At 42.9% G+C, this 16082-nt stretch overlaps 1 protein-coding gene across 1 annotated transcript in view; it reads right to left on the bottom strand.

Annotated features, from left to right (window-relative positions):
* The window catches only part of FBXO32 (F-box protein 32), a 32324-nt gene extending 17552 nt beyond the window's left edge, over positions 1 to 14772 (bottom strand). The window contains exons 1-3 of the mRNA XM_087706714.1: positions 14386 to 14772; positions 1488 to 1600; positions 925 to 974 (exon numbers count right to left, since the gene is read on the bottom strand). Of these exons, the coding sequence (XP_087562840.1) occupies positions 925 to 974; positions 1488 to 1600; positions 14386 to 14504 (282 nt within the window). The 5' untranslated portion in view covers positions 14505 to 14772. The remainder of the gene's footprint in view (positions 1 to 924; positions 975 to 1487; positions 1601 to 14385) is intronic.
* Between the last annotated feature and the right edge of the window lie 1310 nt (positions 14773 to 16082).

The raw sequence follows: 16082 nt of genomic DNA, 5'->3' as shown, positions 1-16082 counted from the left end.
CCCGGATAATAAGCCCAATTGGGCTTTTGAGCACATGCGCTAAAATAAGCCCTCCCCTGAAAATAAGCCCTTCCTGAAAATATTGCCACACAGCAGCAGCCATGACTACGCTCGCCGCCTCCTGCACCTCAAAAATAATAAGACCTCCCCAGAAATAAGGCCAAGCGTTTATTTCTGGGGGTCTAAAGAAAATAAGACGCTGTCTTATTTTCAGGGAAACACGGTATCATTGGCACAGATCTGGTGAAAACCAACTCTGAGGGGCCTCTTGGTTTTCACCTAATTAAAAGTAAAAGTTTTTCCCTCAACCCCAAACAATCAGTCACATGGCCCAATCAAGGCAGCATCTGCTGGTCTGGTGACATCACTCCTCCTTCCTCCCGCCTGGTGTGAGAATGTCCTTGGTTCTCAAGAGAAAGTATTTTGTTTTTACTACACAGCTTCAGCTGTCTCTAATCCCCTCCCTATTCCTCAGCTCCAGTGTGACAGCACTGAAGCTCCAAGATGACTCCGGCCAGATCAACTTCAGGGTTGACAGGGAGTTGACGTCCTTGCAGCTTAAAGTTGCTGGAGATGGGAAACATTGGTCTAAAAACAGGAATGTCCAACCTTGGCAACTTTACGATCTGTGGGCTTCCACTCCCAGAATTCCTCAGTCAGCCATGCTGGTGAGAGAATTCTGGGAGTGGAAGCCAAGCCTTAAAGTTGACAAGGTTGGACTCTCCTAATCTAAAACATTTTTATTAAATGCAAAGTGCAGCCAGTCAAAAATTAGCACTTTTAGTAAACTATACCCATATCACCATCACTTGTCAAAGGCATGTAGTCCATGTTATCAACTGCATTCGATGGAAACAGTGACAGAAGAGATGGGAAATTTTCAAGGAAAATGATTATTTGTTTAAAATAATGATGGGTACTCACTTCTTTGGTGCTTCCCTTGTGTACATAAATCCATTTTTCTTGGTGAAAATCTGTTCAAAGAAAAATACATTCTGTTTAAACTCATACAGGCATTAAATACTTTGTACTCAGAAATTATGTTAGGCCTTCAGTTCCCCCATCTGGATTTTTATGAACACCATCCTTCCCCCCACACAAAGGATACCCCTGTTTTTAAGAAACAAAAACAGGGGTATAAAAACTCCTGTTCAAACATTCAGAGTTGTGAAAAGTTGAGATCAGTTCACTGGTGGGAAAGAAAGGGGACATCTCTGCCAAATACAAATGACGATAAATGTCAGTGCAAAGGCATTGCACACAGAGCAAAGTTTCAAAGTCATCCATCTTCATATTGCAATGACTCCAAGTTCTCTGGTTAAGGTCAAAATCCGAGTGCAAAATCTCTCCAGAAACCTCTGGAAGAGTTGCAAAAACCATTTCAGGGTGTGAGAAATATGTGTTTTTCCCCCCTCAGTTCTCCCTCCAACTGAAGCTGTTTCTTGTTAGTTTAATATTCTAATATATTTCTATAGGTCGTGTCTTACACTGAATCCTGGTCTTATTGTTCAGCTGGTCCTTCTTTCGTTTTTTTGCAGCCACATCGCAGTTCAGGTTGTGGAAGATGTTCTCCTTGTTGAATTCCTCTTTCCAGCAGTAACTGGAAATGACACAAGAAAAGGGGAAAAGATCTTGAATCTCTTATACATTTGTTTTCATGAAGACTCCTCCACCCCTTCCTAAAAAGGAGTTGGAATAGAAACATAAAGAATTATGTTGGCGTATGTCCCAAAACGGCACTGCATGGCAGCCTCTTCTAAAAGACCAGAGGGAATTCTTTTTCTTAGAAATAGTTGCTAACTCAGAGGAAGGGTACTTGGGAACCATTAATAATCATGAATGGAGTCAGAAAACAGTGGTGGGGTGGATGATGGAAGCCTTGCAGAATTGCCTTACTCTTCAAATGGCCATCTCACAACTACAAACTTTCATCAAGGATGGCTTCTTTCCTCTAAAATTTCACATCCAAGGTAGTTGGAATCCCTTCTTTCTCCCACTGATTGCTTTTCTGTTCCAGATCAAATTCCTTGTGTGTCCAATCACACGTGGCCAATAAAGAGTTCTATTCTATCAAACTATAGGTCTGGATCTTCTCTATATTCAGTGTTCTTAGGCCCCGATTTGGGGTAGTAATGTAAGGCACTAGACTAGGAACAGGAAGATGATCCCACCTTAGATATGAAGCCAACTGGGTGAGTTTGAGTCATTCATTCTCTCTCACTCCTAAAAAGAATGCTACTGCCGACCACAACTGAAAATATTATCAAGAAATATTGCCTGAAGTCTGCAACCGTGGTGGGATTCAACTACCGGTTCTGTGGGCTTGGCTTGGTGGGCCTGGTAAGGGAAGGATACTGTAAAATCTCCATTCCCTCCCCACTCCAGGGGAAGGATACTGCAAAATCCCTATTTCTTCCCAATCAGCTGGGACTTGGCGGCAGAGAATAGATAGGGGCGAGGCCAGCCACAGATGGTATTTACCGGTTCTCCGAACTACTCAAAATTTCCGCTACCGGTTCTCCAGAACAGGTCAGAACCTGCTGAATACCACCTCTGGTCTGCAAGGACCTATCTAGGCAATCTCTAGGAGTGAAAACTGACTCAAAGGCATTCACACCTAAGATCCTACTGAAACCAAAGGCCATTTTTTAAAATTATTATTTCAATTCCTGTATTGCATGCCAGTAGTTTTTAGTGTCTTCATCAATCTGATACCCTCTAGGTGTGTGTAGGCTGAAGGCAATAGGGCTTGTATTACAATACATCTGGAAGTCAAATAAAGGTTGGTTCTAATATTTATTTTAAAGAGTTGTTTACGTATTTATATGCTACATTTATCTGAAATGCATTTTACAGTTCGGTTTTATCTTTACAGTCCCAGTTTATCATGCAAAGATGATTAAGAAGGATATGTTTACACCATTCTTGCTTGTTTATGATCTCTGCTCTTTCAGGTTTTTCTTAGCACAGCTTTTATCAGTTCTATCTTCCTCCCCTTAAGCAAAGGAATTTTTTCCCTCAACAATTATGTGTCGCATCTCTTCCTTTTCCTCTTCTCTTTCCTTGAAACTCTTCTTTTCAACGTGGCTTACTCTCTTTATCTTCTACAATAAAACTTTGTACATACCCTAACAGGATCTGCCACATTCTCTCTTCCCAAAGTTTGCTGCCCCTCCCTTTCTTTTCCCTACTTATAGTTTAGATAATAAATCTTTTAAAGGTGTGGAGGTTGGGTAAATCAACCCTGCATACATTGAGAATGCCACAAAAAATAGCAGAGATGGCTAAATTGACTGCTTCGATCAACAACAACAAAAAAACAAACACAAGTACTTTTGGTTCTACTTGGAAACCATTTCTGGACTTTATGCTTGAGGTGGAAAAAAATTGAAACTTTGATTTCATTTCTTTGATCTGAAAGACCCATCCTCAGCTCTTTCCCCAGACTCCAGGACTGGCCCATGTTCCTCCCCAACCTCCTCAGTGTCTGAATCGGCTGCCAGCTACCCTGGCTGCTGGGGGGGTGGGGGGGTGGGAGCACAACAAAACCTTTAGACACTAACCTTGGTTCAAACTACAAATGTAGACCCCAGGTCTTTAATTGACCTAGTTAAATATATTGTGTGAACAGAGTTAGCAATTGGCAGAATTGAAAGTTCATGTAAGCCCCATAATCTTGTCTAGTTACACCATTCTTCTAACTTCACCACTTCAGTGGTTAAATACATGGGAAATACCCAACTACCCTGTTAGCCTATTGGGGAACAGAGGAGAATCCTTATAGAGGACCCCAGAGAGGTTCCCCATCCTTTGTCTCAATATCACAATTCCATCGTGGCAGCCAAACCAAGGGCAGCCCATGCAGTATCTTCAAACTTATAAGAAATTCAAGCATTTCTTTTGCAAGTAGGTAGAAATACAAAGCCCATGTACTCTGATCCCTGGTTTTTGCATCAACACCATTCTGACAGTCCGTTATTTCAAGGTCCATTGCAATCAGGAAGGAAAAGAAAGTTAAAAGAATTATCTAGAGGTGTTTTTTTAAAGACTAGCTATAAATAAGTTGAACCATAAAGCAGTTCCAGAAAATGTCTCGTCTTCAGAAGGATGTTTCTTGATACAAGATCCAGCTGCCATTTTCTCAACCAAAAAAAAAAAAAAAACCCAGATGCTTTCTGCAATCGTAACAATCATTAAATATCATTGCACCACAAGACTCATGACCTTAGGGCAATAATCGTGCCCTTCCACTAACCACTTCTGGCTCACTTGATGTCACAACTTCCTGCTTGTGTCACATCTAAGATATATCGCTGATACCTTCAGGCATGGTTACACTCATGTCTCATATATTTGCTAACTGCAATTCAGACTTCTTCCAGGGTCTAAAAATACTCAGTTGCGAGCAGGAGATTGCAAAGTGGATGACCGGGGAAAGCAATGTGAAACTAAAGCTGTCTACACATCTAGGAAGAATGAAGACCCAGGAAGTTACATTTGATTTAGGCATCTACTTTCCACTGCCTTTCTACTCAGAAGTACAGAGCAGAGGTGGTATTCAGCAGGTTCTGACCAGTTCTGGCAAACTGGTAGCGGAAATTTTGAGCAATTCGGAGAACCGGTATAAATACCACCTCTGACCCCATCTATTCTCTGCTTCCCAAGCCCCAGCTGATCAGGTGAGAATGGGGATTTTGCAGTATCCTTCCCCTGGAGTAGGGAGGATATGGAGATTTTACAATATCCTTCTCCTGCCATGCCCACCAAGCCCCGCACACCAAGCCATGCCCACAGAACCGGTAGTAAAAATGTTTGAATCCCACCAGTGGTACAGAGGCAAAAATAGAGGATCTATTTAGTTCATGCAAATCATGCAAGTACAAACTGATTACAGGTAGTCCTTGACTTACGACCACAATGGAGTCCAAAATTCCCATTTCTAAGCAAGACGCTAAGTGACTTTTGCCCCGTTTTATGATCTCTCCTGCCACAGTTCTTAAGCGGATGACTGCCCTTGCTTAAGATAACTTGCTTAACACGGTTTGTAAGTGAATCTGGCTTCCTCATTGACTTTTGCTTGTCAGAAGGTCACAAAAGGTTATCGCATGACCCCGGGACACTGCAACCATCATAAGCACATGCCAGTTGCCAAGCTTCCAAATTTGGATGAGGTGGATGCCGTAATTTTAATCATAAATGTGAAAAAGTCCCTTTTTTTTCATTGCCACTGTAACTTTGAATGGTCACTAAAAAAAACCAGTTGTAAGTCAAGGACTATGTGTAACCTCTGGGACTGCAGTAATCGTCACAAAATGCAGGATTGTGCACACCTATCACTCCTTGGGAAGAGTTTTACAGTATTTCAGGCTAAACGAAATAAAACTATATTTCACGTCAGGCTAACTTTGCAAAAATTCTATTTATAATTGTTTAGCCCTCAGTAGCAAATGTTCTTATTTACATTGCAGCCTGTTTTATCTCTCTCGTTACAAGGCTGTTATCGGTTTTTTTAAGTGCTTCCCTAAAAGCTGACCCATCGCTTTGGCTACAAAGATATCGTGTTCCTGCATACATTGGTAACAAGATCCTATTCACAGGCAACTCTGTTGTTGAACCTCCTGGACAATTTATGGATTTGTATTCAATCTCATTCTTGGTTGTCTAAACTCTAAAGCAACAAGCAAGAATAAGAAGTGGTTTGACTTGGATGGTACAGTAAACTTAGTCATTCGATGCTCTTCCGCTGTGTAGACAAACACATGGACAGAACACATGACTCATGTTTATATTTAACAGATGGGAATTGGACATCATTCTTCTCAAATTCCCCTGAAAGTCTTTTAGGCCGTTGCTTCATAAAAGGAAAGGGGAAGAGAATGCATGAAAAGAGATGTTTTCTAGAAAACTGAGCCTTGGTCCTTCTTACAAGTGATCCGAGATGCCAAAGACAAAGCTTGGGCCACAAATATTAACTTAATTATTAGAATTAATATTCGTGTTGATATATGAAAACTGTTCCACTCCAAAATCTGATTAAAACCCGGGAAAGATTCTTGCTCAAGAGTTTCTGTATATTGAAATAGCAATATAAATTCAAAACTGAACGTATTGCACAGGAATACAGTCCGGTAACATGAGCTTTTCTCATTTTCTCTTTGCATACTAACAACAAACAATTGCAAAAGGGAAATAGGAAATGTGGTGCTTTAGCTTTAACTTCAGCAAGCAAATCTGTTTGAAATGAGGGGCCAATTTCCCAGGTTTTAGAGATGGAGACTTTTAACTTTTGTCCTCCTACAACATATAATCCATCCTTCAGTTATAATAAATCTATTATAAATCTGTAGGTTACCATATCCAGGTCTTCATAAGAAATGAATTACAACCACAATTGAGCCCCAAAAAGTTGTTAAGTGAGTTGCACCCCATTTTACAACTTTTTTTACCACAATTGTTAAGCGAATTATTGCAATTGTTAAGGGAATTATTCAGTTGTTAAGGAATTCTGGTTTTCCCCATTGAGTTGGCTTGTTGGAAGTCAGCTGGGAAAGCCACAAGTTGTGGATCACATGACCTTGGAACAGCGCAACTGTGATAAATACATGTCAGTTGCCAGTGCCTGAATTTTGATCATGTGACCATGGGGATGCTGCAACAGTCATAACTGTGAAAACCAGTCATGAGCAGTGATGGGATTCAAATAATTTAACAACCAGTTCTCTTCCCTAATTATTTCTTCCACTAACCAGTTCACCAAACTGCTCAGAAAGTTAACAACTGGTTCTCCCGAAGTGGTGCGAACTGCCTGAATCCCACCACTGACTATAAGTCACCTTTTTCGGTGCCACTGTAACTTTGATTGGTCACTAAATGAATGGTTATAAGTCAAGGACTACCTGCATATTATTATGCTCATTATAATCACTTGGAAGGTAAAAGTGCATATACATAGCAGTAAACTATTGGATACTAATGATATCCCAAGGCAAAAATATTTGTCTCTCCCTGTCCCTCACCACCAATGTACAACTGCCAAATTCATGTATATGAGTTTATTGCATCTATGACTATCTTGATAATCACCAATCAAATAAGGTGCCTTGATTTCCAGTCCTCTGCTTCAATTAACTGTTAAAGAAAGGAACCATATCATCAAATCATGAAATATTCTTTTCATGCTATTGATGTGGAGTTGGGAGTGAATTTATGTTGGCATTTTGTATACAGCCAATCCAAAAATGCATAATTTTCAGGAAGGGCATCAACAAGTGCTTAGAGAATATCCAGGAATATTCTGATGTATCTACACAAATGTACTTGTTCATATAATACTTGATAGTAACTGATGACACAGCAATGAAAAATCATTAACCGGAGCAGCTGTAACTCGAATCCAGGAAGAACAATACTGTCTAAATCATTGTTTTTCAATCTTGGTAATTTTTAAGATGTGTGGACTTCAACTCCCAGCTAGCCATGCTGGCTGGGGGATTCTAGAAGTTGACGTCCACACATGTTAAAATTACAAGAGTTGAGAAACACTGGTCTAGATGTTATCTAAGGAGGCAATACTTGTCTCCCAGGAACCAATTTACTCCTTATTTTCAGCTGAAACTATATCTTTGTTTACTGGGCATGTTACCAGGGCATTGAAATATCACCTGCTCAGATTACTCAACAGTACTGTATTGCTCAACATCATGTGATAGGTTCTGGAACATCTTAAAAAGACTATTTTGAAATGTCACTAGCACGGATGACTTTCAGAAATTCGAGGTGAAGTCAGAAGCCATCATCACTGAGAAGGTGTTAATGAATAGATTCACACAGGGACTCCAATCTTCCTGTTCATCTATTGTACTCTCACCACCTATTTTCCGAATTCCCTGAGCAAGCAAGGAAGGAAAGACCACACTTAAAATACTGCATCCCGTTTTAGCCCAGCATATTATAAAAAAGATGTACGGATTCTGGAAAGAGTGATTTATGATTTTTTTTTTTTTATGATTTTATTTAACATTTATAGGCCGCCCTTTTCCCTGAGGGGACTCAGGGCGGCTTACAATAGTAAGGGAAGGGGAGTGAAAGACAAAATACAGAAAAAAAATGTGAGATAACAAAAAGTACTAAAACACAACATTCACTCAGCATTCGGGAGGGGCAAGAAAATTTATCCCCAGGCCTGACGGGCTAGCCAGATCTTGAGGGCTGTGCGGAAGGCCTGGACTGTGGTTAGGGTACGGATCTCCACGGGGAGATTGTTCCATAGCGTCGGAGCAGCAACAGAGAAGGCTCTCCTCCGGGTGGTCGCCAGTCGGCACTGACTGGCGGATGGAATACGGAGGAGGCCCGCTCTATGCGATCTGATGGGACGCAGGGAGGTTATTGGCAGGAGGCGGTCTCTCAGATAGTCAGATCCACTACCATGGAGCGCTTTATGGGTGGTAAGTAAGACCTTGAATTGCACCCGGAGATCTACAGGCAGCCAGCGCAGCTCGCGGAGGATAGGTGTTATGTGGGCGAACCGAGGTGCGCCCACTATCACTCGCGCGGCCGCGTTCTGTACTAGCTGAAGTCTCCGGGTGCTCTTCAAGGGCAGCCCCATGTAGAGCACATTGCAGTATTCCAGCTTAGAGATCACAAGGGCTCGAGTGACTGTCGTGAGAGCCTCCCGATTCAGGTAGGGCCGCAACTGGCGCACCAGGCGAACCTGGGCAAATGCCCCCCTGGTCACAGCCGATAGATGGTGATCAAAACTCAGCTGTGGATCCAGGAGGACTCCCAAGTTGCGGACCCTATCTGAGTGCAGAAAAGAGCAACAGGGATGATTAGGAGGCTAAAACGTACAGTATGTAAAATGGTTGCAGGAATTGGGTGTGTCTAATCTAGTGAAAGGAAGGACTAGGGGTGACATTATGACAATGTTCCATTATTAAAGGAGAGGAGAGGAGAGAAGGGAAGGGAAGGGAAGGGAAGGGAAGAGGAGATTTTCCTAACTGTGAGAACATTTAATCAGCAGAATGGCTTGTCTCCAGAGGTTGTGGGTGCTCCATCATTGGATGCTTTTAAGAGACTGGACAGCCATTTGTCTGGAATTGTATGCAGTCTCCTGCTTGAGTAGGGGGCTGGACTACTTGACCTCCAAGGTATTTTCCAATTCTGCTATTCTGATACTACCACTACCACCACTATTTTCCATAACTCTTCCTTTCCATGTTGTAATTGGCTGCATTTTAACAGGCAGGCAACATCCCAATTCCTGTACATTGCCTTGCTTGACAATGATAAGTGTGCTCAAAATGGGGAGGTGGGACCTCTTACTCAGGGCATCTTGCTCCAAAATCTCCAGCTGGAACTGTTATAGACAGATGTTTTAATTTATACTAACTGCTGAGAATCTTCAGAATTCTGTTGACTCTCCGGGAGTTTATTCGGATTAGGAAGAAAGGAAAATAGGCTGCCTTGACATATGCTTGGATTAACATCAACCAAGTTAGTGTGCCTGCTAAAAAAGACTCTGACACAGGTTGGGGATATAAGATTATTTCCACACAGCATTCCACAGTAGAATCGCTCATATAAACCAACAGAAGCTGGATTAATCACACAAAAGTGCTTTCCATGACATCAGATCAGTTATCCATTTTTTAAAAAAATTTTGCAATACTGGTTTAACCAGCAGAAGCAGCAAATTGAAGCGCTTAATAAAAGTGCAAACTAGTATTTCACCTCAGAATTTGACCTTCTAAGAATCTATGTCACACAGGATGAATCAGCGATATTGCATAAATTTAAAATCTCACCTGGGTCTGTATTGACAAAATGTTGATTTAAAGGATGAGAACTTTTATATGAACTACCAATAAATGTTCTCAGGGACTGTTATACTTAGCCACAAAAGGCCCTCGCCTCAAAAAAGTTGCAATTAATTTCGCTGTTTCATTGTTTCGGTGGCAAAACAATGCACCGTTTATAAAATTAGCATCCCAAACAAAAATGTGTTGGGGCTAATCCTTTAAAAGAACTTTGTAGATTCTACTAGGTAACCTAATCTTCACACAAAGTCATTGTTTTTCATTTTGTTCTGAAGAGCTCTGCATCAAAACAGGAAAAACTCTGGGGAAAGTAACTAGTCCTCTATGAAAGCTTTGTTTTCTTCTGGTTTTCATTTTATTGGACCGGACGGGGATGCAAAATCTTTCTTTGTGATGCGAAAGTCACCGCAAGACACAAAGAATCCTGGAGCGAGATTGGTCGGCGCTTAATAATTTTATTGCCGTTATGCAGAGGAGGGTTTAATACGCAAACAGAGATTACTGTTTAACTGGCCGACGCTGAGTCACATGCCAAGCAAAACAAACCAGAATGACCTGCTATAATACCCATACAGACTTTTGTTAACTAAACATATTAAAGCAACAGAGCTCTCAAGAGTTTAAAAATAGATTCGGGCCCATTTTGTTTAGTTCAACTTCTCAATAAGGGAGCCTTGAAACCACGTAACTGTCAGGATCGATTGCTTGTAACTGAACAGATAACACAACTAAGCCAAAATTCAACTATTGGGGACGTTCTCTCTCTTTTAAAAAAAATATATAGATGGGTATTTCACCACAATAGCCGCCCGCTGATTATGATGCAAAGCTAACCCCGAGTTTATTTAAACTGACATTTTCCTGGAAAATAAGAACAGGAGAGGCAGAAATGAAGCCCTCAAAAACTGACCACATTAAAGTTTCAATCGGCAGCCTGGTTTCTGTCCTTTGCAGACAACTTATTTATTGTGTAAAGAAGTCAACGTCGTCACATTTAATGAACTTTGTTTCGAAGATGTAAGCTAAGTCTTTGGCCTATTAACTCTGAAACAAACTGTACTGTGCTCAGAAGGATTTTAGCGAAAAGCTAAGTGAGGATTTGGTCCAACATCTGTTTAAATCCAAAATACTTTGCCCAAACTGGACTGCAAACCCGGTTATTGGTATATTGTTATTATCATTCGCATGTTTCTCAACTTTGGCCACTTTATGACGTGTGGACTTCAACTCCCAGAATTCCCCAGCTAGCCATGCTGGGCAGCTGTAGGCTATAAAAAGTTGGCCACTTTAAGACATATGGACTTCAACTCCCAGAGTTCCAGTAGTCATACTGGCTAGGGAATTCTGGGAGTTGAAATCCACACGTCGAAGTGGCCAAAGCTGAAAAACACTGCTCTACAGGCCTTCCCTAGATTACAACTGCCCAGGATTTACCAGCCTACAACCAGCATCATCCACAGCTAAATGAGACCTAGAGGTGGAGGAGATTTGTAGTTCTGCTGTCTTTTTCTCAGCCCTTTAAGGTAGATCAGACAAGGACGCCAGAGTTATGTGTGCTCATGCTACTTTTATTATAAAGTTACCATGGCAGAATCTTGCAGGTTTGCAACTTCCTCCTCTCGCCTTTTATCTTCAATCTTCAACTAGGGACATTCATCTCTGAGATGTTTTCTCAACTTACATTTCTGCCCCAGACTCAAATTTCTTTTATCTGACTGTTGTTTTTAGATGTGGTTCTTGTCTATGGAGATTCTCAGTTATTTGTCCCAAAGGTGCTTTTTTAAAGGGCAACTGGACTTTGTTTTCCCTTGAAGACATCTTGCTTCTCATCCAAGAGGCTTCTTCAGTTCTGGAGAAGTGAACTGAAGAAGCTTCTTGGATGAGAAGCAAAATGTCTTCAAGGGAAAACAATGTCCAGTTGCCTTTTGAAAAAGGCACCTTTAGGTTGTGGCTCTTCTTCCTCCCAGATTATTTCTATTGCCCATTGTATCTTTCAACTGTCTTACCAATGGAACCAACCAGTGCCATAAGGTGATAGCTCATTTTCCAGCCCAATAATATTTTGGGAACTCAGTCTTTGGGAGATCCTCGCCATTAAATATGATCCCTTTTAGGGAGTCTTGGACCACAATTCCCATTACCTCCAGTTGGTTATGCGACTTGTAGCTGAAGGTGACACCTCTCAAGCATGCTGGCAGGCTGCCCTTCCACGAGGGAGACAGTCATGTTTTTAATGGGTGGAGCTCATTTATAACAACAAAGAGAACATTGCACATGTCTTCACAGCACACTTGTTTCCCAGGAACTCATGAGTGGAACACCAAACTCATATTCCTTGTGATAGCACTGTCATGCAATAGGGCAGTGGTTCCCAAACTTGGCAACTTTAAGACTTGTGGACTTCAACTCCCAGAATTCTCCAGCCAGCTCTGGCTGGAGAATTCTGGGAGTTGAAGTCCACAAGTCTTAAAGTTGCCAAGTTTGGGAACCACTGCAATAGGGATGGCTCAATCCATGTTTTTCTTGCCGGTATTGGGTCTCAGACTTCAGACCATCAATCGGGAGGATCAGATTTACATAAAACAGTGATGGCAAACCTGTGGCACAAGTGCCGAAAGTGGCACACAGAGCCATCTCTCTAGGCACACCAGGCGTCACCCTTTGCTCTTACAGGTTCCGGCATGCACATGCACGCTGGCCAGCTCGTCTTCGCACGGACGGGAGAAGTGGGAACTGGAAGAGCAGCTCCCCGGCACACATGCACACACTGGGAAGCTGAGCTTCTGGTTTCCAGCACATGCATGTGCGCTGGTGAGCTGGTCCTCGTGTGCATACGCACACCAGAAACCAGAAGAGCATGTGACCGATGCGCATGCCAGAAACTGGAAGCTCAGCTTCCCGGCGTGTGCATGTGTGCAGGAGAATTGCTCTTCCGGTTTCTGGCGTTCCTGCACATGCGCACTGCTCTTCCGGTTTCTAGCGCTCCCGTTTCGGCACTTGGTGCCGAAAAGGTTCACCAACACTGAGATACAACCAGTACATTTTAGGCAGGGGTCATAAGAGCAATGGAAGGGGACAGGAGATGACAGGAAGGAGGACACATCAATTTTTTTTTTGTCTGGTGGGGATATCTGATACTTGACAGCATATCATGACTTTCATGAATGACTTTCAATTTTTAAAAAATAGTGGCATGGCGAATTAAATAGGTCAAGGGCACCTATTTCCTTAGAAAATACAGAGGAACACTGGAATTAATTACCATGATTGAAGTTCATGAAAATTTACAATGAAATACATAATTCTATGTTTTCCAGTCTACGAAAGAGTTTTAGAGACATCCCTAAGCTTCGGATATTCTGATCGTCCCATGATTTCCTTTACTACTGCTCGAAAGAGTTTTAGAGACATCCCTAAGCTTCGGATATTCTGATCGTCCCATTATTTCCTTTACTACTGCTCTAGTTCTCCAAATGTTGACTTGTTCTCAGTAAGTAAAGCAGCAATACACACTGAGTTAAAGCTTAGGAACAATTACGGAATCATTGAACCTGGAGATTTAACTACCAGAAGCTAGCATCACCTTCAACATTTTAGATCAGGGGTCTCCAACCTTGGCAACTTTAACTTTTAAGTCCTCAGCCAGCAGAATTCTGGGAGTTGAAGTCCACAAGCCTTAAAATTGCCAAGGTTGGAGACCCTGTTTTAGATCACCCTCTCCTGAACCAGCTGCGGAGAAGTTACAGGTCTCACAATTTCCAATCCATAAAAGAAAGGGGGGAAAAAAACGGGGCCAGGGAAACAGGATCATAGTTGTTATTATAGTCCCCAAAGATCTGGACAACCCATACCAGGTTAAGGGGAGGCCAGTTGGGACCGGCATCTTGAAGCCAAAGGTAAAATGTTATCAACTACAGTAGGATTAAGCCAACCGATGTTTTGTGGGGGACGCAGCAGCAAGGCGGGTTGGTTCCTCCTTTCCCCTGGCTTGTTATTCGCTTAAATTCAGCTTGCAAGATCTCCCTGCCCAGATGACGCCAGAAACAAAAACAAAAGGCATAACAGACTGGAGCAAAACATGACGTGAGCTCGGGACAAAAGCATCCTGCATTGTTCTTGGTGGTACGGTTGCTTTTTTATTTATTTATTTTTTTGCAATGGCACACACACACACACACACCACCCATATATATCGCCTATCTCCTCCCACTTGTGACTGCATGACTAACTTTGTTGCTTGTATCCTTATGATTTGTACTGATACTGTTTCCTGATTGCTTACTTGTACCCTATGACTAGCACTAAGTGTTGTACCTTATGATTCTTGATATTTTATTGTTCTGTTATGTACACTGAGAGCATATGTACCAAAGGCAAATTCCTGGGGTGTCCAACCACACTTGGCCAATAAAGAATTCTATTCTATATATGAAATACGCCTCCCCATCCAAGATCCGCTTCTCCTCCTTGCTCAATTGTTCCTGCCCCGAGTGTCTCCCCATCCTCCACGGCTTCTACTCCGAGGCTACCTTAAAAGCCATTTGGACCCCTTCCCCACCGCGCATCTCACCTGTTCCTCTCGTTGTCGCAGCCGCCGTGCTCCTTCCCGTCCAGGAACCTGGTCCAGCCGTCTGCCGTCTTCACCCAGTTCTGGCCCGGCGACCGCCAGTCCTGCCCCAGAAAAGGCATTGCGGGCAACCGAAAGAGAGAGACGCCCGCCGGTTTTTTAAAATAAAATAAAATAAAATAAAAATATAAAAGGCGCAAGAGAAGAGCGCGCCTTGGGCTGCCTCCAAAAGCAGAAGCTCTAACGACGCCTCGGTTAGCCAAGAAGGGAAACCCGGAGATGCCGCCTGAGCTAGACGGTATCGTGTTATTTAGGACGCCGCTTTCCCTCCACCACCCCTTGGACGACAACCAGGCCCCTCGATCGCTTCTCTCTGCCCGGGCTCCGGCCGCGTCTGTATTTATCCGGGCCAGCTGGTGGCTCTTTGTTGCCGGAAGAAGCGCGCAAACTCCGCCCCGCGCCCGGGGAGGGGAGGGAGGACACGTGGCTTTGTTTATGGCCGTTTCTCGGGAGGAGAGAGCTTGCCAGATTTTTTTGGGGGGGGCGGGAGAGGAGTGGGGCAAGGGGTGCAAGGGGTTGTTGCTTTGGCCACGGTGCCTTATTGCACAATCCTGGGAATGGAAACTTGGTCTCGCTCAGCTGCCTAGGTATTTTAAGACACCCTCCCCCTCCCCAAAGCAAAGTTTTGAAAACAACAAACGAGGTTACTCTAAGAAGGAGCGCGCCGAGATGGCCCTGTTATGATTATTGTGATTAAGTAGTAAGTTGACCAACGTAGTTGGTCTCGGTGGAGATTCCTAGCCATCCAGGACAGTGTTGTCCCAAAGGTGCTTTTTTAAAGGGCAACTGGGCTTCCCCCCCCCCCCTTAAAGAGATTTTGTTTCTCATCCAATAAGCTGCTTCAGCTCTGGAGAAGTGAACTGAAGAGAACTAAAGAATTGGAATTTAATTGGAATTTATTGCATTTATATGCCGCCCTTTTTTTAAAATCTAATAGCAATAGCAGATTTTTATATACCGCTTCATAGGGCTTTCAGCCCTCTCTAAGCGGTTTACAGAGTCAGCATATTGCCCCCAACAACAATCCGGGTCCTCATTTTACCCACCTCGGAAGGATGGAAGGCTGAGTCAACCCTGAGCCGGTGAGATTTGAACCGCTGAACTGCTGATCTAGCAGTCAGCTGAAGTGGCCTGCAGTACTGCACTCTACCCACTGCGCCACCTCGAAGGGGACTCAGGGCTGCTCACAATCCAAGTCAGGGAAGGGGGTACAGACAAGGGATAAAAAAGACGAACATAACAATACACAATTTAAAAGCACACGACCATTGGGGGGGGGGGGGCAAAAGCTCTTTAGCCCCTGGCCTGTCGGAACAGCCAGGTTTTAAGGGCTTTGCGGAAGGCCTTTGCAGAAGAAGCTTCTTGGATGAGAAGCAAAATGTCTTCAAGGAAAAAACAATGTCCAGTTGTCTTTTTTTCAAGAGGTTTTTGTTTGAAGATGGTTTCACTTCTGATTCTTCAGCTTCTGAAGAGCTGAGGAAGCTTCTTGGATGAGAAGCCAAACTTCCTTCAAAGAAAAACCAGAAAGTCCAGTTGCCTCTTGAAAAAGCACCTTTAGGAACTAATGTAGTTAATTAAAGGTAAACTCTTCTTTTGGTTGAGTCCATTCTGGATGATTTTCAGAACAGGGAAATGCCTCA

The sequence above is a fragment of the Thamnophis sirtalis genome, unplaced genomic scaffold (assembly GCF_051295495.1).
Source record: "Thamnophis sirtalis isolate CommonGarterSnake01/CBP01778 unplaced genomic scaffold, rThaSir2_p1.2 scaffold_2, whole genome shotgun sequence".
NCBI classification, from domain to species: Eukaryota; Metazoa; Chordata; class Lepidosauria; order Squamata; family Natricidae; genus Thamnophis; species Thamnophis sirtalis.
This window is presented reverse-complemented; position numbering and strand designations above follow the sequence as displayed.